The sequence below is a fragment of the Siphateles boraxobius genome, unplaced genomic scaffold (assembly GCF_051911475.1).
Source record: "Siphateles boraxobius isolate OS27281-9 unplaced genomic scaffold, OSU_SipBor_1 130, whole genome shotgun sequence".
NCBI lineage: Eukaryota > Metazoa > Chordata > Actinopteri > Cypriniformes > Leuciscidae > Siphateles > Siphateles boraxobius.
Window position 1 is genome coordinate 39,530,960 of NW_027508734.1, and position 27,805 is coordinate 39,558,764.

Here is a 27,805-nt window from a genome sequence, read left to right on the forward strand (position 1 = left end):
TTAAAAAAAAAAAAATGCAGCCTAGCTGAGCGTAAGATATTTTATAAAAATTGTGAAATCATGAGAAAGTATAATGTACTAAGGGAATTAAGCCATGCATGCCAAAATCATGACAATATAGTCCATCATCCATCTTTATCAATTTACCACAAACACACTTATCTGATATATAATAATAAGAACAAAAATAGCCAGTAAAAAGATCTGATCTAACCTTTTTTATTCATATCCATTTGGAAGAAATATTTACTTTTTGGGAAGTTTTGGTAAAAATTCTAAGACATCACTGATTTGGCTCTCTGTGCCCAAGATTCTAATCTTTGATGACTATTTTGAGGGTTTAGATTTTTTTCATTATATAAAGTACTAGGGTCTGCCTTGATCGAAATGTATAACTGTTCCAAAAAAAGTATGGTCTGGACCTCCGCTGGAAGGGAATAGGGAAATATAGAGACCGGACATCTTGTAATATTAATTGAATGCCCCTGCTATAGACCTTCCATCTTACCACAAACACTTATCTGAAATCTAATATTAAGGTCAATTAACGTTCCCTTTTTGTGTATGAAAATTCCATCAAAAATATGAGTGAGAAACGGTATTAGAAAGATTTCTTTATTATTATTATTATTTAAATGCAAGATTAATTCACAAGCAGGCATTGGATTGCGTTTAGGTTGCTGCTGCAGGCTTTAGACTTTTTTTGTAAAAGTAATTTAAAATGAAACCTGAAAGTGCCAATCATTTAGGAACTTTAAGTGTTGTTTTGGAGAAAATACTGTATTATCATTGACCACATAATAAAAGAACCACAGACTCAGCTTTCAAATAAGCTGTTGCCAGGTTTGAAATTTGCTTCCTCAAATTCCTTAAAACCCCAGCAACACAAGCATTACAAAGTGAACAATACATACACTTTCCACAACAAACTCCTTTCAAAAATAGATGCTCTGACGATAGAATGCATAGTGCCATCTGTGATGGGCACAAATAGTCAATGTAGTGCATTTCATTTGTAAACAACTGCTGCGTCAGACGAAGAAGAAAAAAAGCAAATATGGACCACAAATAAATGCACCATTTTGTAGACGTTCCAACCAGTCTAATTTAAGTCATATATCTTTTGATTATGGTAATGGGGTTTGTTGCTAAGTGCTGCGCAAAAAGACATTTCATTCAGGTTAAGAACATTTTTGACTATTACCAGAAAACTACTAATTAACTCTCTATAAACATTAAAGAAAACCAAACAAACTGTACTGATCGATGCTGTTAGGACACAAAGAACAGAGACAGAGACTTCAACTATTCTGTGGTTGTCCAATCGAGCTAATCAGCAAAGGCTGTTCAAGCAAATCATTTTTGGTTAGCAACGACTCAAAACAGCACTCTAATGTCTGGAAAATACATTGCTTAAATTCGTACCATCTCAAACAGACTTATCAGGAGCAGTTTGGTGTGACTGCTCTTGGCCCCTGACAGCAAGAGGGAAGAGAGATTAAGGATTTTTTTTGTTGCTGGTCCCTCATTTCATCACACCATTCCTTCATCCCTCTGTCTGTCCTTTTTTCTGTCTCTAACCTTGCTTCTGTTTCTTCAGATAGCGTGCACGCTGGGACAACCCCATGCTCATAACATATTTGTTGAGCAGCTTTGCAGGAAGCAGAGCAGTAGTCACCCAACCCTGCAGCAATGACATAATAACAGACTTATTAGACTGTCAGAATCCAGAAGACTAAAACATTTGGCTTTAGCACTATAGTTTATACCATATACAAGCTTCCATCATTCCAAGTTGTCCTTTAAAGCATAGTTTGTAGGATTTACACTACTTCAAAAGTTTGGGGTCAGTAGGATTTTTATTCAGCAAGGATGCATTAAACTGATCAAAAGTGACAGTAAAGACATTTACAATGTCACAAAAGATTTCTATTTCAAACAAATACTGTTAAAAGTCCAGATGACACATTTTAAACCAAAATATTAAGCAGCTCAACAGTTTTCAACATTGATAATAATGAGAAATCAGCATATTAAAATGATTTCTGAAGGATCATGAGACCAAATTAGTGCAGCCTGGCAGAGCATAAGAGACTTATCCACATCAAAAAATCTTACTGACCCCTTGAATTCACTGTAGACCTAAACACTGAATTAAAGATGGTGAAGGCATTTTAAGAGGGTCTCACCATGACGGCATGAGGAAGGTAACCGTTAGACTGAGTCTGCAATCCTACGGTACTCAGCTGGGCTTTTACGTAGCGTTCTGGTGTGGGGATGTCGAGAGATGCCCTCTTGATTTTGCTCAGCTTGGTTGTCACAAAAAACGGCAGCACACTCTTCAAGAAGATACACAAGACACTTCATCACTGTAAGTAGTTGAACTAGTCTAAGTCTGGGTGAGCAGAACACACCACATCACCAGTAGAAAAACCCAAACACTATACAGTATCTCTCAAATGTTTTTTCACTTAAAATCATCAGTTGCATTATTAAAAGGAACACTATGTAACTTGTGGCCCACTAGCTTTAAAAAAGCAAAAAAAATTTGCGGAAGAACATGGTTTTGGTTGTACTTCGACTCTGCGGATGATTATGACCCTTTACAATAGATAATGCTTTACAATGAACTCTGTTAGAGAGCTACATATGGTAATTTATCCGTTTAATAAAATACCTTACTCACCTGTTGAGTAATAAAATGGCAACTCCACGTCGCTTTTACAACATTTCAAATTCTCGTCAATGTTGATTCTCGTTTTATTACGAGCTCTGTCGCGTTCTCTTTTTGCCAGCAAATTCTCCTCTATTCTGCATTTTTTTTTAAGACAGGTGATTTCCCGGGGGTTCAAGATTTAGCTGCTCTAGCTCAACCTTTCTTAAATAACCTTTGCCACTCCCACACCATTCACGCATCAGAGTAGGCAGAGCAACTTTTCTATATTTACGGATATGACAAGACACGGACGGGCGAGTGACGCATGTTCACAATTTCCCGCGAAAACCATCCCGTTAGGTCTAAAATACAAACACTTAACAATAAGCTTACCATAGTGAATCAAGGTAAGACAAAAACAAGTTTTGGAGGAAGGATTGATGATGCATTATCTCATTATTTTTACATGTTTAAGAAAAGTTACAAAGTGTACCTTTAAATGTACTTCTTTTCAGCCAACAACAATAAAATATAGTGAAGTCTGAACTCTGAAAATAGCTCTTAAAACATTATTTAAAACAATAATATCTTAGTAAAAACCTAAAGTAATATTGACAAACTATATATCATTTGAAGGCTTACAAAGCTTAAAGATTCTAGTTTTCATATTTGGTTACTGATTTCCAAAGTATTTTACACAAGAGTAGTAATTTATTCATTTGAAACAAGAATATTTACATACTTATAAAGGCGTGTTCCGACCTTTATTTTGAAAAAGCGATGAACATGAAAAATTGGAAGAAACTTCAGATTGTTTTCATGAGTTCAAACGATAAAAATAGTCTGTAAAAAATGGTTAAATAAAAAAAGTCTGAAAACATTTTAAATAAAAAGAAAAAATAATAGATTCACCATTTGTGATGCAACGGCGAGCTTTAACGCACATTCATGATCATTTTATGCTTTTATTCGAGGTCAAATTCAAATCAAACACTGCCAAACTGCCCATACTACTTCTGAAAAAGATGTCTATTTCATAAGTTGTATGAAAATTATGGAAATATATGGTTCAGATCACTCAAACCATATGGAAATGGAGGTGCCTTTATATGGTCCGTAATGGAGCTTAGTTGTCATCTAGTGAAAAAGTTTGGTACTGCGCCCAAATCAAATCTTACTTTTGTTTTGAGATATCAAGCTAAAATTTGGAACACAGCTTATTCAGATTTTTTACTTCGATTATCTTGCAGTTTTGGAGTAAAACATTTCTTGTAAACATAATATTCTTACATTTTCATAAACTTAAACTTCTATAACTTTTTTTGTGAATTTATTTCACATCTGCAATAATCTGCCAAGTGTCTTCCTTAAAACAAGATCAACCTTATGTCTACATTCAAAAGCATTCTTGAATAACAACCATTTAAGTTTGGATAGTGTACTTTCATGTGACAGTGCATGGTTTAAAACTACTCTGTCATAAATTCACTCACCTGTACAATAATCCCTTTGCTTTTGTATTCAGCGTCAAGTCCACGGGAGAAGAAGTCCACAAAAGCCTGGAGGAGAGAGAATAATCATCTAATGCATGTCTTTCAACATCGTGAACTCATTAACCTTCACATAACCCAAAGCATCGAGCTGCTCTACTATTCTAAAATCAACAACTAATATGCTCAAAAAAGTGCTGCTAAACACAATGAGATTTCAGGAAACTTCCTCTGAGAACATTAGCAACAAACGAAAAGACAGACTTTTCTAAGAAAGATTTCCAAGGCCTGATCCATAGTAGAGAGAAAAAGAGAAAAATTACTTGCCTTCGAGGAAGAATAGAGGGTGAGGAGAGGAACTGGGTACATGCCACTCGCTGAGGCAACATTCAAGATCACTCCTTTAGACCTACAAAGAATCAGGAGTTTTTCACACATTCATGTTCAAACTGTCGTAGAACAGCACATAAGGATGTTTAATAAAGACAACAGTGCATGTAATGTCCCTTATATTTGTTCCCATTTTCACTCGACTATTTTGACAGCACAGAATTATCCCTTCTAACGGATTCTTGCATCCCTGTTTCTATAGCAACCGGTGCCCGTGCCAGTGTACATACTGTTGCATTATGTATTAGTGCACACCAGACTCTAGGGCTCTAGATGGGAGGAGCTATAGAGATACTTTCAGTATGGCTTTTATTCTCAAAACTGAGGAAAATTCTTCTAAAGACTTTAACTTAGCACATAGGTTGGAACAAACTTAACAATCTTCCATTATTTGTTTCATTTTGGTTCGACATAGTCAGCCTCTGCCACAAGAAATAATTAATACTTTCTATCAAGATGCATTTATAATAGCCAATGAGAAAATGTAAAAGTAAAAAGAATGGATCATGATTATTGGACTGAAGTGTGCAAGAACTAAAAGGCCAAAACCAACACGTAAGCATGAGATGACCAAACAGTATAAAAATAACCCAGTAAATATTTGCATGACACACTTCTGTGGGAAATACTAGTCATATCGCTACATGCATGAAAATCATTCCATCTGCTTTGAATGACCAAACAAACACTAATTTAAAATGTCACCAAAAACACATTTTAGTGATTTCTGAAAGTACCTGTCAACCATCCTGGGCAGTACCAATCGAGTCATCTATAATAGTGCAGGGACAAAACATGTGAATCAGATCTACAATGTTTTAAAAGTCTATTGCATGATGAATGAAAGAACATGATTATAAACTCGGATAACTTCCAATGATCTTTTCAGTAATATTTCATAAATGCAAAACGATGCACATGACAATCCCTTAAAATTTCTGTCTTATAAATTGCACATGTATTTTCATCATACAGAGAAATACATTTTGGATCCTGAGGGAGGCAGCATAGACTCAAAATTCAGGCTGAACTGCAGTGGCAGCTGGCTACACACAACTTATTGAGCACAATGTTTATATATAGGGCTATACATATTATTAGTTTATATATAGTGCTGTAATTACACTGAACAAACTTATAAACGTAACACTTGTTTTTGCCCCCATTTTTCATGAGCTGAACTCAAAGATCTAAGACTTTTTCTATGTACACAAAAGGCCCATTTCTCTCAAATATTGTTCACAAATCTGTCTAAATCTGTGTTAGTGAGCACTTCTCCTTTGCCGAGATAATCCATCCACCTCACAGGTGTGGCATATCAAGATGCTGATTAGACGGCATGATTATTGCACAGGTGTGCCTTAGGCTGGCCACAATAAAAGGTCACTCTAAAATATGCAGTTTTATCACACAGTACAATGCAACAGATCTCGCAAGTTTTCAAGGAGCATGCCATTCGCATGCTGACTGCAGGAATGTCAACCAGAGCTGTTGCCCGTGAATTGAATGTTCATTTCTCTACCATAAGCCGTCTCCAAAGGCGTTTCAGAGAATTTGGCAGTACATGTTTGGAGAGGTGTTCTCTTCACGGAAGAATTCCGGTTTCTACTGTGCAGGGCAGATGGCAGACAGCGTGTATAGCGTCGTGTGGGTGAGCGGTTTGCTGATGTCAACGTTGTGGATCGATTGGCCCATGGTGGCGGTGGGGTTATTGTGCAAGAATCATGCTGTCTAATCAGCATCTTGATAGGCCACACCTGTGAGGTGGATGGATTATCTTGGCAAAGGAGAAGTGCTTACTAACACAGATTTAGACAGATTTGTGAACAATCTTTGAGAGAAATAGGCCTTTTGTGTACATAGAAAAAGTCTTAGATCTTTGAGTTCAGCTCATAAAAAATGGGGGCAAAAACAAAAGTGTTGCATTTATAATTTTGTTCAGTGTATATTGTATAAATTAGTCAAATCAGTCGCATCATGAGGAAGCAAATTTTCCTGGATACGTTGGGATAAAATAGTTTCTTGTAGTATGAAGACACTGCAACATTCAGGATGCAAAATGTTCTCTCCAGCCCTAAAAGGAGTTCTGTAAATATCTAATACCAAAACAATGAATATTTTTACACATCACAGCCCATATTAACACACCAACAGCAGTTTGTGTTGAGAAACTTGCCCCACCCAGACACAATACAGAGTTAGTAAAATGTAAGCTAGGAGTCTTAAAAGCAGACCAACAACAAAAAAATGACCAAAAACGAAATTATGATTTACTTTATAAATTATAAAAACTAGGTTATGACTGTTTCTGTCCTTCACACATACACTTTGTTACCAGAGTTACAGTGGGTATGTAAAGGCCGTTTCTAAGACTTAAAGGACATGATAATGATTTTCATGATAATCGAATGTACCCAGTTTGTCATTTTAAGTTTAACCACAGATTAGCTTATAATGCTAGTGTTTGGGGCATCGAATAAGTAAAAATAAAAATCGCTAGTTAATTCCACTAACAAGGCTCAAAATAGCCCCACACTAACACGGTAGCATAAATGAGGGTCTCTACATACAAACCGAAGCATTGAGAATTTTGTAAGTGTACAGACAGTATAATAAGAAGATACTTTATAAAGACAGTACACTTCGCATAAATAGGCAAAAGCCATATTTGGAAAACAGTCTCGACCAGTCGAACCACGAACGCCGTGCTACGTGAGCTGAACTGTGACTATCGACCAGGATGTAGCACGGCGTTCGTGGTTCGAGCAAATGCGTCTTACCTGACAAACTGATGTAATGTTGATGTTGATCATATTGTTGATGAACTGCAATTACAAGTGTCAATACGTTACCAACCAAAACACAATTTAAAACAACAGACAATTACACTTCTTTTTAATAAAATGGAAGTTTTGCATAATGTGTTTTACAAATGGCTACATAAACTCACGCTGTCGACATTAGGAATGTTGAGGAAGAACTCTGGGTAGGAATAAGACACTCCAACATTGTTAACTGTAGGTAGAAGAGACAAAATAATTTAAGGGGAGATTATTATAAAAAACATAATAAAAGCACTTTCAATGCGCTTGAGCGATATAAAAAAAAACAGGTTAAGAAAGAGATGTGGAAAGATAGGTAGATGGGTAGTTCCCTCCACTTTCCCATAGCTGGCAGCAAATACTAAAGTGTCACTAAACAGACAATTGATCATTAAAAAAAAAAAAAGAGTAAAAAAGTTTTACTGTTTGAGCCCAGAACCTATTGTTCCAGAAAAAAAATAAGACAACCTATCCAAATATTATCCCACTAACACCTAAAAACAGAGATGTAATATACCTAAAACTCCTATTTCCAGTCCAGCCAGTCCAGACTCAATCTTAGTGTAGATGTCCACAGATCCAAAGTCAGCAGAAATGGTTTTGGTCTCTACATTATATTTGCTCTCTGGAAGAAAAGGAAAAGCCGAACATTAGGAATGCAGGTGCTTTATGAAATGTCACAGAATGTTAACAACATGATGCTAATTTGCCTTCCTCTGGTTTGATTTGATGAAAGTGTAAAAGTGCCAATAAATCAACTAAAACTTTTGGTAACATAATTCCAACAAAGCATATCTTTAGAATAAAATAACTAAAATAGCAGTTTTTTCTTCACATGAGCAGTGCATCATTCAATTCTTTGAAATGCACTAAGATGTTCTGTTGTAAAAGTAATTTATTTACTAAATATGTCTGAGAATGGATGGTGGAGAGGAGAAACTAACAGAAAGAGAGAGAGAAGAATGGAAAAAAAGCACAAAAAGAACTCCATTCACATGCTCGCTCTATTAGACACTGCACTGTTTCATTGAAAGAAATGTGACGTGTATAGATGGTAGCACTTTAAAAGACCCACCAGGAAAATGCAGCCAAAAAAAAGAAAAAAATACACCAAATCTTAATAAAACTACACTCAACAGGAGAATAGGAGAACTTCTTGTACTGGTGGATACTGGTACCTATTAAAGTAATAGATACGCAGGTCATAAGCTGTAATGATGTATTTGATGTTAGGATCAAATTTGTATTGCAACAGACCACAGATTCAATGAACAGCTCTGAAAGTAAAATCAATAGGGTACATTTGAGATAAACCACTAGAGGAATCTTAAATGCCTACTGACCATTTTCAGTTCACTTTGTCATTTTGTAAAGAGTACTTAAAGCTAGCGGTGTAACAATAAATCGTGTCACAATATATCGCAACACAAAAATGCAACAATATGTATCGTGGATTGTGACAATATGTATTGTGTATAGTTTACCCAAAATGAACATTACTGTGTGAAAAAAAGAGTTTTAGTGTCAGTACTGCATTAAACTATGGTGTATAATGTTGAATATAATGTATAACAATGCAATGGGGGAATATGTGTGGGTCCTGATAAAGACAAATGTTATGTTATCAATAAAAAGTGGCCTATTATATTAAATATATCTAGTCAGAGAAAGAGTGCAAGCATATTCGTCTAAATAATTCTGTATTCAGCTTCAGAATCATGAATATTTTTATTCTGTCCCATGCATTGGGATATCAGCACCAAGTCCAAGCCTATTCATTTACACCCACAATGTAATGCCAAATTGATCATTTTAATCAACAGTCCATTTTTTGTTAACCTTTTATCATACGTCTTGCTGTATCGCAATAATATTGTATCATGAGTTCAGTATCGTGATATGTATCAAATCGTGACATGAGGGTGTCGTCACACCCCTACTTAAAGCACAATCATCAGTATAAACTACAAGTACACTATTTTGGCCACTATTGTCATCATTGTGACATCATTATAATTAGTTGATGGCCACTTGGTTGATTAACACGATTTGTAAAAAATCTAATTTAACGTCTGGTAAAAATTGTGTTTGTGAATCAAAAATGCTTTAAAGCTTCAGGTTTGCTGTGCTTGTTTCTAGGGCCTCATACATTTTATTTATATAATACATATTGTATTAAACTATACCTATTGTAATATTTCACTATAAAATAGAAACAATTATTTAAGAAAAATATAAGCAACTGTAAAATTACAATATTAATATTTTACAATATTAATATATTTTGGCGGAAAACCACAGGAAGACCATAAAGCTTCTCTTTAGTTGGCAACAGCTAGTTTTTAAGCACTTCTCATTACAAGATTGGGAAGATAGTTGACGCTTGTCAAGTTCCCAAATGAACGTTATAAGAGACCCAAGCTTATGAGACACTGAAAACAAGGGATTTTGAGCTGCTCGTGTGTAAACGAGCACAGTGCCTCAATTCATACATATATTTAATCAAATCGCAGCAATTACGATTAATTGTCCAGCCCTAATAAATCCTGCATAAAACAAATGTTTGAGTATGATAAATGTTAATATAAACATTGGTCAAACACCAGTATGGCCACACATGTAAGGCAAGAGTCATCATCATGTAACACTTTTGTCAATTATCTCATGACTTTTGTCAATTGTCACTTTTGTCTGATGAAAGGTGCGCCTGACTATATTTGCCAGTGTTCAGTGGAGGTCACTGGGCTGATTTCCTCCATTCGATGCTCTCTCTCTCTCTCACACATCCCCGCCATGACATCTCCAGGATCCACCTCCATCTGTGAAGTCGCGCTCTGCTGCAGAAGCCAGGCAGTTGGCAGAGTGCCTGCCTTTCAACACAGAGCTAAAAATAACTCAGCTCATTAACATCCGCATTCATTTAGCAAAGGGAGACACTCGCTGCCTCACAAACAGGAGCAGCACACCATACACACACAAATAGGCACCCCACAGGTCCTCTGCACACAAGCAAACACAAACGCACATTTGCCAGCACATGGATGCACACACGTGCGTGCATGCTCTAAATCATGCCATCCTCCTTAGATCAGGAGTCAGCCAACCAAAGGACAAGAAGAAATGAATGGGGGTGCATCTGCGATTCAGCCACTGCCGCTCTATTCATGCAATGTTGAGGCCCTGCCTTTGCTTTGTTCTTGCGGTGCCAGTGATATAAAGAGTGCAATAAACACAATCAACAGTAGACTATACATATACAATTGTAAATTATGAAAATCATTATTTTTTAAATATAAAGGTCACATTTTTTATAGGTGTCGTCCACTACGATGTACTTGGATCAGAACAATAAATCTCATGCACAATGTACTTATTGTGCTCATGTTGTATTGCAAAACACTTTTGCTGCTATTGAGGGAGGATATGGGTAAAGTTAGGGACAGGTTTGGTATGGTTAGGCTTTAGGGTGGGTTACAGTGTAAAGTAAGGGTCAACAGAGTAAGCATAGATCTAATTAAAGAAATTACAGCTGTAACTACATGAATGTATTTATATATAAAAAAATACCATGTAAAAACATGCATGTACACAATAAATGCATTGTATCAAATGATCAATTTAAATGTTAGTAAAGTACAGTAGTTAAAGACTCTTAATAAAAAGTGGTGGGACCGAATTAAATCTCTTTTTACAGCAACACAATGTACATAAAACAAGAAAATCAGAAATACAAATTTTATAAGAGTATTTATAAGTAATAGGTAAATAGAGTGGTGGAAGACCAATCAATCAAACAATATTTGGCCATTTTAAGAATTACAAAATTTTTGGTTTTAAATCTTTTGGTAAAATTTTAATTTGAATCAATATTGCGTAAACTAAGTTTTGGTGTCATTTCAACCCATTCTAATGGGTTGAAATTAGCTCATTTGCTAAAATTAAATTGCAGCATGTGCACCTATGCATTCATATCAAACATTGGTAAAATTGCTCTCTAGATATTATATGAGCAACAAAAAAGAAAAAGAAAAAGACACATTGGGCCTCATTCATGAAATTTCCTTTCATATATCACTAAATCTGCACGTAAAAATTGACTCTCTTCCAAATTCACAAATGCTTCATAAACCTCTGATTCGGAAGTTAAACGTGTGCATACAGGGCCTAAAACTAACGTTTTGCCACACCGGCCAATGGGCGGTGACTTAAGAAGAAAATGCCCAGGCAACTGCCAGGAGCGTCATTCACATTAGTTCACGTTCATCTTCTCACAATCTTGCATAGTTAGAATTCATAAATATATTACTGGCCAACTGTTGCACCATTTCATCATACTCGCCAACGGCGATTTTTCCTCGCATTTGGCGAGTGTTCATTTTTGTCCCTTTGTAAATGTCAATGAATTCCAATCATTTATAAATAGGGCACATAATATGCACACTCATTCAGAATTAGAATAAACCCCACCCATGAATTATGTGTACAGGAATGCTGTGGGATCTTCTGGACTCCCTTATCAGGTTTGGCAGACTTATTGGCCATGTGCCTAATAAAACTTTATTAATTAAATTGTTAATCTTGCTGACGAATTCTACACACACACTCAGAGTAGTAGCAATCTAGAATACAAAATGAAAATAGTCTCTGCGGATTTTTTCAATAATTTTTGTTTATCAGTGAAATTAACTTTCACATTTAACTAAATGATTTTGTTATAATAATAATAATAATAATAATAATAATATGTTATCACAGTAAATAGTGTCATCAAAATGCAGTGTCACCAGTTTACCTAAAAGAACACAAAACGTTCTGATGTTTTACACACCATTAATTCGTGTTTGAAAGCAGGTATATATATTTTTTCTGGACCAACTAACAATTTGCAAATACAAACACTCCTGAAAATGTATGAATGGTTTACACAAAAAAATAATTCTGCTTGTGTTTCATAAATGAGGTCTGTAGAGTGTTTTACCCATAGGTCGAAGCAAGCACCTACCAATAGCTTTGGACACTTCATCCAGCTTCTCTTGTGTACGGCTGATGAGAACTATAGCAAAACCTTGTCGAGCAAGCTGCACAGAATCAGAAACATTTCACATTATAACTATACAATATTATAACAACTGAAATAACACATTCATATCAGATCATAATTATGCTAGCATTCACAATCAATATATATTTCTATATGCATTACTATACAAAGGATCCTACTCTAAAGGTCCCAATATACTTAGAGTGAAATTAAAGACAGAACTTATGTTTGTCAAGGTCAGAATTGAGCATAAAACAAACACACTGACAAATTGCTTTATAGTAGAAATTGAAGTCGTAATACTACTTGGAAAAAACAGTGTCAGGGTCTCTTTCATGTTTAATATTGTAAAGCTGCTTGATTTTAAGCAATCTATCGTATGAAGTAGAGATCCGCGGTTGACGGTTATAGCCGCGGACTCCGCGGATCGGGCGAATGACGTGACGAAAAAAAATATTTTAATTAAATTCGGGCGGGTGGCGGGCGGTTTCTAGTCTCGCGGCTGTCATCAGCAGCGCCTTGTATCAGCGGATGGCGGGCGGGAAAATTGGTCAAAAACGTTGGTGCGGATGGATGGCGGACGGATGAGTTTTGTGATGCGGTTGCAGATGAAATAATAGCCCATCCGCGCATCTCTAGTATGAAGTGCTATATAAACATATCCACATCACTATGATCAGATGCTTTCTTAACCGGTGTTTTCTCACCGCTGTCATTTTTGGTTGTGTGTTTATTTTATTATTGAGAGGAAAACATGCAGCACATATTTAAATGTTCATCTAAACGCGGATCTCAGCAGTGTGGGCAGGGTTGGGATGTTCGCTACCAGTATATCAATGCAAAGATATTTCAAATTGTGTTTTACACCCAAAAGAAAGAAAAAAAACTTTGCTGTGAATGTATCGGTACCTTATGTGTATTATTACAGAATCAGATCTCGTTATCAGAATCTGATGTATTGTTACAATCACTTAAAAATAGCATATAATAAAAATGGCAATTTCATAAAGGCCATCAAACAGTACAAATGAGAAGCAGTAGGGTAGTAAATGCTTGCCCGGTTGGCGACTGTACGAGGCAAACCCTTATAGGAGTTCTCCCTGAATTCTGACTGAGACCTCTAGTTTGACGACTCATTGTGATTTCCGTGAACGACAAATAAAAGCTGAGGAATCTTACCTCCTCCGCATAGGCTTTTCCGATTCCATCTGTGGCCCCAGTCACAACTATATGGAAAAAGACAGAGTCAGAGGAAGAGAAAATGTAAATTATCACACTAAACACACATCATCTCAGCTTATGTCTAAAGACACTTCGACAGCAAGTGTAATTATACATATTGATAAACAGTGCTTAAAACACAAGCTATTACTTTTGTGAGAAAAGAAAGATGATGCCATAAATTTCATTAAATAAAAACTAACCGTATTACTTTGGAATTAAAAATTAAAGTATCCAAGGACTCTCATGATGCTGTATGAGCTGATGAGACCATGGAAACGACAGAAAAACAGACGACATGTTCCTGTACCGTTCTCTATTACACTCTTAGAAATAAATGATCCAAAAGGTTTTTGCAATGATGCCACAAACAAATCATTATAGGTTCACCAAATGTTTCAGTAAAAACTTTGTGTGAAGAACGTTTTATAATCTGCACTTTTAAACCTAAAGTTTTTTTTATAGGTATCTATGGTTCCATATGTGGGGTGACTATGGTTCCAACGGAAAAAAAATGTTCTTTAGATTATTAAATGTTTTTCAACAAAAAAAAAAAGAAAGATCTTAGAAGAAATGTTCACTGGAAGGTTTTTTAAGCAACCCAAAATGTTTCTTCTGTGGCATCACTGTGAAACCCCACCACAAAACCTTTATTTTAAGAGTGTAAAGAACTTCTTTCCAGTCTAAAGAAACTTTTGGGAAATTATTTGTTAAAGGTTCTTCATGGAAACATTCACACTGATGAAAAATAAAAGATAGTCGTAAAGGTAGTATTGGCATCAATGGTTCCATGAAGAACCTTTAACATTAATAATAACCTTTCCATTGGACAAAAGGTTCTTTACAGTAGAAAAAGGTTCTTTAGAATTTTAGAATGTTCTTCAACATAAGAAAAAAAATGCTTCTTTTAGGATCGGTTTACTTGAAGGTTCTTTGGGGAAACCAAAAATGGTTATTCTATGGGATTACTGTGAAAACCCCTTTTGTAAACTTTATTTTCAAGAGTCTAAAAGCCAATAAAGAACCTTTAAGATATAGTTGCCCTGGCTTCACCTAGAACACAGGCCCTGTCACCTCACATATGCGGTTCATCTCTGTAAAAACAGCTTGAGGGCAAGCAAAGAGGGAAACGTCTTCACATTTTTAGAAAGAGCAGAAAAGCATGAATTCATGCATGGTTCCCTCTTCACTGGGCATCAAGGACACGGGACAAACATCCCCACCCTTTAGCCTGGCATCTTTGGTGTCAGAGATGCCAGTCCTGATTAAAGATTTACATGGGCAGCCCGCATACACCAGCTGGAGTAACACAAGAGAGTGTGGAAAGGGAGGAGTGGATGACGAACAATAAGACGAATGAGGACTGATCCTGGGGGCAGTTAAAAATAGAAAGGGAAGAGTGAAAGGAAAGCAGCTAACAGAGTACAGTTGGGAGGGGGCGGCACACAGTTAGAGGCAAGGGAACCATTTTCCCAGTTATTTTTAAGCACATTTACAATACATTACTCCACATGAGCGGAGGGGAAAAACACTGGTTGGGACGAAACGCTCAGAGGGTGTACTGCTAGGTGAGGACATGCAGAGAGAGTGAAATTTTGTATGAATGCTGCTGTATGGCGAACTGCCACCGTCTCATAACACACCCTGAGCAATGTTCTACTACACATTCTGGAAATGTGAATGAATGGGAGTCGTATTCAGAAAAACTCTGCTCTCACGCATTTAGTGCTGTGGTATCACATCACATCTGTACTTTAGTTTAACAAGACATCCAATGTAAAGACGACGCATCCGTTCACATCAAGTCTGCAGACAAATTGTAAAAAAGATCTTGATTTGAGTACAATTACTTGATTTGTACAAAACTAAATTTGTTGTTTGATTATGTTGCATTTCAAGACATATTTAGAATTCCATAAAATAACCTTGTCCTTAATCTAAATGTAGGCAATGCTTTGAAGAAAAATGAAGTTGATGCATTAGTTCATAAAAATTAACACAAATAGCTTAATATAAGACATGGAACGTACCAGTCAAGGTCTTGCTTACTACAGCTAAAGGGATAGTTCACCCATTTATCGATTTAAATTCAAATTATATACAATTTAATTTAAAAATCACAATATATTGATAAAAACATTAAAATACCACAATATGCAATGGATCATGACTATAGTATACAATTGCATGGCCAAAACGATTTGATTATCATTCTATTGAATTATTTTTACTGAGAATGACATACAAATGGTACAAGATAAATAAACAAAACACAAACTAAATGATTTATTACTTGATCTTAATTACAATTTTTAGATTAATAATACAGTAAAAACAGTAATACTGTAAAATTATTATAATTTAAAATAACTGTTATCTATTTCATTCTCTGTTATCTAACTGTTCTCTCTTTTACTAGATGGATTTTCAGCATACATTACTCCAAGAAATATTCCTTATTATTATCAGTTGAAGTGTGGAACATTGTGGAAACCGTGATGTTCTTTTCATGGTTCTTTGCAGAATAGAACATTCATAAGCATATCATTTATTTTAAATGGAAATTTTCTTTTGTAACATTATAAATGTGTTTACTGTCACTTTTGATCAATTTAATGCATCCTTCCTGAAAAAAAGGGTAGTGTATTTAATAGTCAGACTTTTTGTTTACTGAGAAATTAGCATTTTCACTTAATTTACATTTTGTTGAAAAAAAGTTCCTCCAATAAAAGGGTAGCAGCACCATCCGGTTTACTTTCTAAAAATCTGGCACAATATGAAATAATATAAGCCTGCATCTGAGTGAAAACATTCACAGACTGATGGTGAATGAGCAACATCAGTTGGAAATGTCAGAGAAAAAATCTTCAGAAACCTGACGATGAGGAATTTGGGTCAGTGTAATTCAAGTTATTTTTAACGTATATAGCTAAACAATGACGTTAAACAGCCCAATGAATTAAATTATTCATTATTAAAAACAACAAAGAAAACCTAAATAAACCTTCACTAAAACCTGGAGAAGCATTTCAGTTTTGCGAACATGCAAAGGGGCGACAGGGAAACTTGTAAATGTCACATCCGTAACTGGCAGGTTATCACAAGCATGAAAAAAAAGTGTTTGTAGTCGACCTTCTCGAGCTACATATCAAGACATTAAATGCTGGAGTCTGGTCAACTGAGAAATGATGTTATAAGAGTGAAGACGACGCCCACTCACAGCGCACACTGATGCTGCTGCTGCCGCTAAATATTCTGAAGGCTAAAAAAAGAACAGGAGATTAAAAATACCAGGCAGGCACTGCAGCCTCGTCTGGAACAGCTGCAGCACTTGAATACAAACGAGCCTCAGCTTCCCCCGGCATTACACATGCACTGCACTCGCCGACCAGGCCGTATACATGCCGTCAAAGAACCGTGCATTTACTGCAGCTGCATGTCACACAATGGAGAGCCGTTTAGTGAATTAACTGACAAGGATGAAGCTCGAGAAAAATGGTAGGCAATACCCAGACTGCTAGCTGCCGTCCGTCAATAATGGATTGGTTTTTGTTTCATTCCACATATACTGCCGCTATCATCGCAGGCGTATACGTTAACGTTTGATCATCAGATGAATGTTCGTTAACAGTATGCCTATAGCTCAAGCTACAGTTTACTTGCAAGTCAATTTTTTGGAACAGGGCATTGTTCTTTAACAAGCATGCAATTTTCTCTCCCTCTCTCTCAAACCTGGAAAACTTTGATAAAAACAAAAGTGCAATCCCTCACTGCCCTTGGATGTTCCCATGTTTGTTGTGTTATGTAATAGCACACCCATCTCCGTCCGCAGACCGGGATCCTCCCTCCTCATTGGATGCCGCAGTACAGGATTCAAAGTGTCTCCTGGGCCCCCACTCCCAGTAACATGCTTCTTTAAATAGCATGGGGTGCCACGTGCCTCTCTCGACGGCTTTATTTGCTTCACATCAGCAGCGCTGTTCAAAAGGACGGTTTTAAAATCGGCTGCTCTAAAAATAGACCGAGATGCATTTATTTTTCCCTAAGGCAAGGTATTTTCAGAAAGGGGGAGAACTATGTGAATGTCTTCTGCGATCCAGTGTGCAGTACAGTAGCATTACAGCAATTCATACATATATATAAATGTAGCAGGCAGCATTCAGAACAATGTGCACAAGAGGAAAAGAGCCTTCAATTAGGGGAGAGCAAAGGAATTGCAATCGATATCACATTTCTTGCTGAAATATCGCACAAATATTCGTAATTATGTCACGTCGTTGTGCTGAAATGCATGTAACACGTTCAAGTATTTTTTATTCAAATTCTCATTTACATTTTGAAATTTAGAATTCCCTGGAATAAACATAAATCACAAACATTTATAGCAGACATGGATGAGCTGAGGTAAGACACACTTCCTCCGTTCATGTTCAGGCATTAAACAGTATTCAGGGTTCAAAGTCAGTCTATATTAAGTATAATTTTCAACTGACTGGTTAACAAAAACATACATTGTTCTGTGTTTATCAATTAATAATAGAGTAGTGTAAAAGCACCAAAGGAGATGAGAGAGGAAAAAGGAGGCAGGAAGTACTGTGCACATTGTTCCATAAGAAAGAGGAGGGAGTGACAATAAAAGAGAGCTAAACGGAGGGAGATAATATGCAAAACGAGACGAGGCACGTGTTACTGAGGGTGCTCTTCGTGAGAGATGTAAATACACGCAAAAACTCAAATGTCCAACTGCAGCTCTCATTCAGTCATTTAAATGCATTAATTCACAAAATAAATAATACAATTATTGAGAGGACAATAACTGGTATGAAGAATGTATTTTCTATGCATATTTGTATTTCTTATTTTCTTTTATGTTATTAGCCTAGAAATCTAGACGCACCCTAGCGGCAGCAAATTTATATTTCTAGCCAGTGTCTCTTTGAAGCAACTCCGTTGGCTTGCGAGCTGGAAAAAACAAACTCTAGTCAGGCCAATCACAATGTGTATAGAGTCGGTGGGCGGGCTTAACATAATGACGGCAGAGTTCCGACGGTTTCGCGTGAATTTCCTGCTATTTGAAAACAAAGATGGCTGCTGCTGCTGGCGAACAGCGGTCTTTCAAATCGGCTTCGGCCGCAACTCTGGAAGACTTGGAGTTAAGCTTTCTTCATTGCTCTGGATGGTTGTAGCGCTATCCTATTGCAAGCAGAAGGAATTTGAAAGACAACCGTTTATCCCGCCCCTCAGATTGTTCCCAGACCCAACATCTTGATGTGGGTCTGGCTTGGCAAGCTATTATGTTATATAAGGTTGTCTAAATGCCTTCAAGGGATTCTTTTGACGAAATTAATCCATGCAACCACTAATTAATAACTAATAGGGACTTGAGCTTTCAAGCCTCAAAGAGGATATTACAGTTCACAAGATTTCTGCAATATATTCTAAGTCTTCTGAATTCATATTACAGCTTTATTAGGAACAAACCAAAACTTAAGTTATTATTCACTGATAATCTTCATCTCCAGTGAAATATTAACTGCTGCAACTGGGTCACTAAATCAGTGTGTTGAATCGATCAAGGTGTTCAGGGACGTGCACAGGAATTTTGAGGGGCAGTTGCTTTGACCTGAAAAAAGGGCAGTTTCTTGCTCGCATTCAGTTCTGATGGTACGTATGGTAACTGGGCAACTACGCATGATTTGTAGTATAATTGCGTAAAGGGAACAGGAATTCCGGTAGGGAACAGAATAGACTGCTACAACGGTCGCGTGTAGCGCTGCAGCCATGTAAACAGAGTTTGCCCTTCCCCTACTGATTTTCACTTTCGGTGCCCGAATGGAAGTGAATGAGGCTTTGCGATTTTTTTTAATTTTTTTATCTAGGCCTACGTGAAATTCTGCATCCATTGTACGATTTATTTATTTTATTTTTTCCTCGGAAGGGCAACGTGAGTCGAGAAGGGCATATGGGCAGTTGCCTGGGCAACCTGAGCCTGGGCAACCCCCCTGTGCACATCCCTGAAGGTGTTGTTGAAAAAATCTGACTTGAAAAACAATGATACAAATGACAAAGCTAGCGTATGGCTTCAAAAGTGAGGTTTGAAGAACAGGCCAAATTTAAGCTGTTATTTGCTTAAAATGTTCACATCTTCCCCAGTTCTCCTTGGTGAAAGGAAAGTGCCAATGCAGGATTCATGAACGAATGAATTTGGAATTAGATCTTTTCGATTAACTATTTGGTTCACAAAACCAGACATTGAATGATACATTTACAAACAGTCGGGACCTAATAATTCTTATGTTCAAGTCAATGATCACAGCTCTCTGATGTTAAAGTGCCCCTATTATGCTATTTTAAAGTCTCCTAATTTTGTTTTGGAGGTCTCATACAACAGGTTTTTTCAATGATTCTCAAACGACTCCATGGATGAATCAATCTCTCTAATTCCCTCCTTTCCGAGAGCAACTCTGCTCTGAGTGGCCAGACAGCTCGGTCTGTTGTGATTGGTCTACCGCGTACAGCACGTGTGTCGGGAACAAAAACGCCCATTGCCATAACTGAACTTCAGCTCCATCTGGAGGCTTCCTACAGCTCACTGATTGTACACCGTAAACTAAAGACAGTAACGAACAATGACGTCGATTTTACCATATCAATCTGAGCGCGAGTCCGAAGATGAAACAGTGGAAGAGCTATTCAACCCGAACCTCTATCACAAGGACGTCGACTTGAGCAAGACGTTTCTCAGCGATACACTACTCAGTTTGAGTTTACACCGCAGGAACTAGGAACGATTTTAGTTCTAGGAACTCTTTTGGAGGAACTAATTTAGCTCCTACTTCAGAGTCGGGTCTAAACCAGCACAACAGGAACTATCAGTGATGTTAGTGTTCACGGATTGGCCAAACGCATGCGAAACCCCAGCACCTGCAATTTTTTAAAAAGCTATGTAAACACAGATTATAGCCTATGTTTACTCCAGAAACTATACACAAATGAAAAAAAAGTGATAAATGGGCCTCTTAACCTTAACCTCTTAACTCTTAACCTGGAGAAAATCCAACGCAACTTTGAGGGGACCAAGAAAAACATGATTATGTATTTCTGCTCAGCTAGTGACACTGGACATCAACCACACGGCATACGCTAATAACTTTTCATATACTGAGTGTCTACTTTCTATGTATAACAGTTCTATCTAATAACATATCAGACAGGAAAATAACCGATCTATAGCAAATATTATAATGTATGTGGTCAAGAGCGTATTCAAGCAATAGGCCTAGTACATGTTCATATGACTTCTCTGCTGGGCATTTTATTTATTTTATTTTATTATAATTGCACAGATTTACAGCAGTGGGTTTTTTATGGTAATGCAGCTAGCCTATATGTGAGTGTTAATATTTGAAACCATTTTTATCCCGTAGCCTACATATACAATGATTAAAAAATGAACACGATGGTAATGGTGAACAATTGGATTTTTAATATACCTGATGTCACAGTCACAGATAGACAGTCGTAGCCTACATGTTAACCGGTTTACACTTATTAGAAAACATGAATCTTTAAAAACTATAACATAGGGCTTTTCAGAACCAATAGGCCCTTATATTTTATGAATAGGTAAACAACCAGGAAACATGTTTGCCATTAAACATTTTATTTGCACTTTGTACCAAATAATGCCAGCATTGGATAACAAATCTCGTTAAAAGAATTACAACAAAAAACGGTCGTGCTTTAGAATTTAAAATCAGCTGCTTAAATTCTTACATTTGCGTAGAATCCAGAGTTTGTGCTGATCCACCGATCCTGATAGAAAGAAGCCAAGTGAATGACGCGCTACTGTAAAACATCCCTGAAGTACAGGTGCCGTCACCAAGCGTTCGTTTTTAAACAATAACTTCATCTATTCTGTGTCTTAAGTATAATAAAGTATTAAGCAATAGATCTTAAAAATGACCATGGTAAACCAAAAATAAGATACGATTAAAGTTAGCATTTAATATTTCTTTAATACGGCCACATCATTCACAAAATCCTACATAAAAGAATGCGCATGCTGAGACCTGAACCATCTACACCAATAAGATTGCGGTGTTATAAACCAATTAAATTGGGGGTGGGTGGAGTGACACGTGTTGCCCCGCCTAAAAGTGTCGCCCCGCCCCATGATCCAGACTGCACTCTGGGGTACTTGGTTTGCTCAGGCTCTGGGGTTCATAGCGCTGTCAAAATAAAAGTCACAGCAACGAGCGCGGCTTACCTCACTTCAGAGTTCCCACTTGTGGTGCGAATCCAACAGTAAAACGTTCCTAGAGGAACCATTAGTTCTCGGGGAAGCACCCTGGTGGCTAGTTCCTAGAACTATCCAGTGCGAGAGCCCCTATAGTGGCCCACAGCTGATTAGCAGAAGTTTTTTCAGTAAGACAGTAATAACGTGATTTAGCCAGTTAGCAGGAGACCTACACAACATAAAACACAAGTATTTTGAACAGCGGTAGAAAATATATACATCAATAATTAGTCATACTTCGAGGTTGTGATTCTGAGGAGCAAGCTGGTCCGAATTAACTGTATACTGACCCATCTTTTTAGAGCAAGCGTTTTGCGAATCCCGCATTGAACTCTGAGATGTGAGAAGCAGTCGTCAGTAAAATGAAGGGAACACAGCAAAAGTTTGGGATTATACTGCTGTGGTATTGTGGTAAAGATGAATTTTAACCACAACGAATTCACTCTCACAGCGGAGAGCACAGCGTCTTGATGACATGATATCCACATGAACGAGCTACAGCAAGATGTACTGTCCACGCAGAACGTAGGCAGGCATTATGCAAATGTAGTAAGTCGTGACGTGTGAACTTCGCGAAAAAAGATTCGAACTCCAAATGACTCATTTGAGCGGTTCAGAGTCGACTCTTTCTTTTGAGATATAATAACTTTATGATGCACTTACAACTTTGCAGACTGTTTACATTATACCATTACACACTGTGTGAAAGGTAATTTTAAAACATCCATAATAGAGGCACTTAAACAGCACACCAGAGTAAGATTATCAGTGAAAAACAACTTGAAATTCAATTTATTCTACACACAAAGCGAGTTTATGCAATCAAATTTGAAATATAGTGCACAAGTGGCATGGACTAACCTACTGGCTTTCATACTTTAAGAATATTTGGAAAATATTATATTAAAATATGCTGATGCTCTTTTGAAGATTAAAAGGGGCATATTTATGAAGATATACAAAACTATCTATATGATACTTAAGATATAGCTATTTTTACTATATCAGTGGTTCACAATCACAACCAAGGAGCCACATTTCTAAGGGAGTGGCATCATTATTAATATGTTAAAATGTTCTAACACTACTAATAAATCAATAATTAGGGATGCACAATATATCAGCCACCATATCGGTATCGGACGTTATATTTGAATTTTTAATGTTATAGTTATTGACCCAATAAGACATTTTGGCTGATATATTAAAGCAGATAAATAATGGATAATTTCCTTCAGCTGAGAGACTTCAGATGACCACTGTTCGCCACAATGCTTTTGAACTTCTTGAAATATGATTGAAATCACTTTGAAAAGAAAAATACAGGTAAAGGATTTGTTCACTTCAGAATTAAAATTGCCTGATAATTTACTCACCCCCCACATCATCCGAGATGTTCATGTTTATCTTTCGAAAAGAAAATAAGGTTTTTGAGTGAAACATTCCAGGATTTTTCTCCAAATAGTGTACCTCAATGGGTACAACGGTTTGAAGATTCAAACTGCAGTTTCAATGCAGCTTCAAAGGGCTCTACATGATCCCAGCCGAGGAATTAAGGTCTTATCTAGCCAAACAATCTGTCATTTTCACACAAAAAAATATAAAAATACACTTTTTAACCACAAATGCTCATCTTGCACTACCACTGCGATGCGCAACACATTACGTAAGCAGCACGTTGAAAGGTTGCGTACATTCCGGTACAAAAAGGTAAGGTGAAAAACTCACATCTCAAAAAAAAAACATCTCATTTTCTCCTCTAACTTCAAAATTGTCCGACATCGTTATTTTACCTCTTATTTTTTATAAATGGCCTTTGACTTGCATGTTCTTGCATTTTCGCTGTGTAAACACTAGGTCGGTACTTCCGCCTATCTCACGCGTGACCTTTCAACGTGACTACGTAATGTGTGATGCATCACAATGCTAGTGCAAGATGAGCATTTATGGTTATAAAGTATATAAATGTTTGGGTTTTTTTTTTTTTAAATGAGAGATCGTTTCGACCCTTATTCCTCGTCTGGGATCGTATAGAGCCCTTTGAAGCTGCATTGAAACTGCAATTTGGAACTTCAAACCGTTGGACTCCATTGAATTCCACTATATGGAGAAAAATCCTGCAATGGTTTCCTCAAAAACCTTAATTTCTTTTCAACCTCTTTTACAACTTGGATGACGTGGGGGTGAGTAAATTATCTGGAGATTTTAATTCTGAAGTGAACATCCTTTAAGTGCAACATGTGCAGCGCAAGTCTGTCACATAGGCTATATAAAATTATAATGAAAACACTACTGTATAAGAATGTTGTGAATTATTTGTACGCCCAAGTTTCAGTGTTGATAAGGGAAGAGCACATCCAGAACAGAATTAATATAAGTTTACTTGTGTATTCGCAGCCTTTTGTTTTGTGCAATTGTAAGTTGTATTAATGTTTATTTTGTGCATATATATCTGATTTGTCTAATATAGGACGCATTTTGTTAAGAATTAGACGCAGTAGTAAAGTGCACCAGTGAATTTCTTTAGCTTCGGCGCATGCGGCTCAAACGGCAATGCACGACATCAATAACTATGATTGGGACTGTCATATAACATAACATTATAATGAGAATGCAATTGTAATAAAACTTTGCGAATTCTTTGTGTCACCGTGAATTGTTTCAGTGCATTGTTATGGGAAGAGTGGATCCACAACAGGAGTTAAACATTCTGATAAACACGCAACTTAGTTCAAGTTCACTTGTGGTTTCGCAACATTTTATGCAGATATAAGTAGTAATATCTTTTTGTTGTATAATATCTGATTAACCTCATATAGGATGCGTTTCGTTGACTTAATTTACCTGAAAGATTAAAGGGATAGTTTTCAAAATATGAAAATTCTGTCAGTATTTACTCACCCTCATGTTGTTCCAACCCCGTAAGACCTTCGTTCTGAGAGCTGGATCACTCCTCCATACTAGTCCATAGGCTTCTTCAGGGATTGAAACTTGCCAAAAATAACGACTTTATTTCAACTATTCATTTCCTTCTCTGTGGGCCTCGAGTCAGTTAACTTAGTATAATTGCGTAGTGCTACTTCACACGTAGGCTCACTATTGGCCGACGCTGGTCATGTGGGTGATGCGTGTGACGTACAACAACAGAAGCTTACGCTGTTAAACTAGGGGACTGACTCGAGGCCTAGAGAGAAGGAAATGAATAGTTGAAATAAAGTCGTTATTTTTGTTTGTTTTTGCGCACAAAAAGTATTCTCGACGCTTGATAAACTTAAGATTGAGCCACTGTAGTCACTTGGACTATTTTAACGATGTCTTTAATAACTTTTCGAGGCCGGCAAGTTTCAATCCCTGAAGAAGCCTAGACTAGTATGTGATCCTGAGTGATCCAGCTCTCAGATTTCATCAAAATTCGTGTTCTGAAGATGAACGAAGGTCTTACGGGGTTGGATCAACATGAGGGTGAGTAAATACTGACAGAATTTTCATTTTTGGGTGAACTATCCCTTTAATTTACCCGAAAGAACAGAAAACTTTTTTTTTAAATAAAAAAATTATATAAAAATTCTGATTTAGATTTATTAGCCAGTATATCGTTTATCTAAATTTTTAATATTGAAGCATCCCTATCAATCATTAATAACCAAAAATGAATAAGTATTGGGTTTTTTTACAGTGCTTGTCAGTGGAGGATCGACATCTTCCGTTCTAACATTGTTTTAACGTTTAATGACCGACAAGAGAGGACACTTCATTAGATATGAGCTTAAGGCAAAATCAGAGCAAACAAGCATGATAGTGGTGACTGGTCTAAGGATGGTGGACTTTTGGAACTCCACGTATGATAAGCTCATGGTCAAAAGTCAGATCTACCAATAAGGCAAAAAGACTACAGTCAATGTGAGGATCACTCCACCTCCTGTGCTAAAAAGTCACAGAGTACATGTCAGTTAAGAACCAAAGCCATGAACTAATTTACTACCTTGGGCTTCTATGTGCTTCTGCAGCTTTAAAGTCACCATAAAATCAAATATACCATTTTTGTTTTCGATGGAATATTGCAGTATTTTGTTATACATGATTTAACTGTGCATTTAACTGCAAACGAATGGCTTCAACAAAAACATTTTCCAATCGATTAACAAACTCGTGTTTGTCTGTATTTAAATTGTGCATACGTTATTGTAAAAAAAAAAAAAAAGAAAAAAAAAAAAAAATTATTTAACTGTGGCAACGAGAGCCTCAGCAAAAGACCCGGAAACGTCAACGGTGGATACGTATAGCGGATAAGAAAAGGAAAGTGGAAGAAAAAGAAAAAAGTTAGTAGAAAAAGTTAGTAAAAGAAAAAAAATTTAAGCTCCAGTCCTCATCTTGATAGACAAAAAAATTGTTTAAATTGCTTCACAAATGAATCATCAAATGCCCATCATGTTACCATCATGACACAGTAACTGATGGCTGATTGTTGGAGCGGCTCGCCTGAATAATGTCAGTGCAGTGTGTGTACCAACCTGCCCATTTCCCGAGTTTGGATGAACTCATCAAATTTCCATTCCCCACAATCCACACACGAATCCCGTTAAGTAGACAGCACAGAGTGCACACCAACACCCAGGCCACAGTGACAACACCGATCCAAAACAGTGCATCTGTCAGCAGCTCCATGATAACAGAATCAATGTGCCTCGGTGTCTCACACACGTAAGATCACAAGTGTTTTCACAGTTTCTGCACGAATACAAATAGCCGAGATGCTACACGTTGTCGGCTTGGTAGTGTGCAGGATTGGATTTATTCAAGCACATCCGCTTCCGTGTTGATTACGCGTTGTTACGTTATTCTGCAGACTGCTTTCTGATTGGATAGAAGATCTACGCGTCAGCGTACACTACCCCTTGCACGCCGAGATAGATTCAAGGTGTGAATAAAACATCGTTTAAAAATATGGACCGTCTCTCATATGACTTAAAATAATTGAAATTGTTTGATCAGAATCATACGTTATCGCGGAAACAATTATACATTTAAATATGTAGGGTAAGATTGGGGAAGATGGCCCCCTTTAAGATCAATGCATTTACTTTTAATCTGTAAAATATTTAGGTATAAATTAGCCTATGCAGGATGATGATGATGTTATTATAGGAAATAAATAGAAACATTTGCTAATTTAGTTGTTATAGAACAAAATGTAAAATTATTCCATAGAGATGCCATTGCCCCACTACTGGCGTAAGAATAGTCAAAATAGCTGTTTTTCATGTGAAATTTAACACAAATTATTTATGACATATTTCATGCAAATATTATATACATCTTCAAAGCAAGATATCCTGAATGCTCTATTATTCTCTCTTATTTTTTAATATGATTATTTTGCTTATAAATTTAACAAATAGGCCTATCTATGCTTTATCGATTATACATACCTGTACCCCTGGGCTTGAGCTGTCTGTTTCTCCATTTTTCTTGTCTTGGTTTTTATTTTCTCGACCACAATGTCTAAAATAAACAAATTATGTACATTTTTCTTTTCAAAATGCATCTCGATTTTCCCGTTACTGCCAGATTTGTTTTTGAGGTAGTTATTACTCGTCATTCAAATGTATCAAATAAAGTGCAAACAACAAAAGACAATGCTAATTAAGAAAATTGTAAGTGGGCAGGTTAAGTTACTGGACAACCAGAGTTATAACAAAAGACATGGATAAAAGTTTGACTCTTTAAACATAAAAAGAAAGCTAATAGAAAATAAATCTCAGATCCTTGAAAGTGGATACACACACCTAAAACACACATTTACATAGGAATACACTAGTCTGTATTTAACTATTACTACAGACTAAGCTTAACCCAAGCACAATTTATTTAAATAAAAGAAAAAAT

At 36.6% G+C, this 27,805-nt stretch overlaps 1 protein-coding gene across 1 annotated transcript; it reads right to left on the minus strand.

The window, feature by feature from the left end:
* Positions 1-604: 604 nt before the first annotated feature.
* hsd17b12b (hydroxysteroid (17-beta) dehydrogenase 12b) lies at positions 605-26,753 on the minus strand. Its single transcript, XM_077229405.1, has 11 exons — positions 26,431-26,753; positions 13,579-13,625; positions 12,361-12,436; positions 7,876-7,983; positions 7,487-7,551; positions 7,317-7,361; positions 5,274-5,308; positions 4,474-4,555; positions 4,150-4,215; positions 2,190-2,339; positions 605-1,684 (listed from the first exon to the last, which is right to left on the minus strand). The coding sequence occupies exons 1-11, from the start codon at positions 26,582-26,584 to the stop codon at positions 1,577-1,579; spliced, it is 936 nt and encodes a 311-aa protein (XP_077085520.1). The 5' UTR covers positions 26,585-26,753; the 3' UTR covers positions 605-1,576.
* Between the last annotated feature and the right edge of the window lie 1,052 nt (positions 26,754-27,805).

Coding starts and splice junctions, on each gene's coding strand:
- hsd17b12b (XM_077229405.1), bottom strand. CDS start 26,584: ATGGAGCTGCTGACAGATGCACTGTTTTGGATCGGTGTTGTCACTGTG. Junction 7,552..7,875: donor ACTGGAAATAGGAGTTTTAG/GTATATTACATC, acceptor TTCTACCTACAG/TTAACAATGTTGGAGTGTCT. Junction 4,216..4,473: donor CCCTCTATTCTTCCTCGAAG/GCAAGTAATTTT, acceptor TCTCTCCTCCAG/GCTTTTGTGGACTTCTTCTC.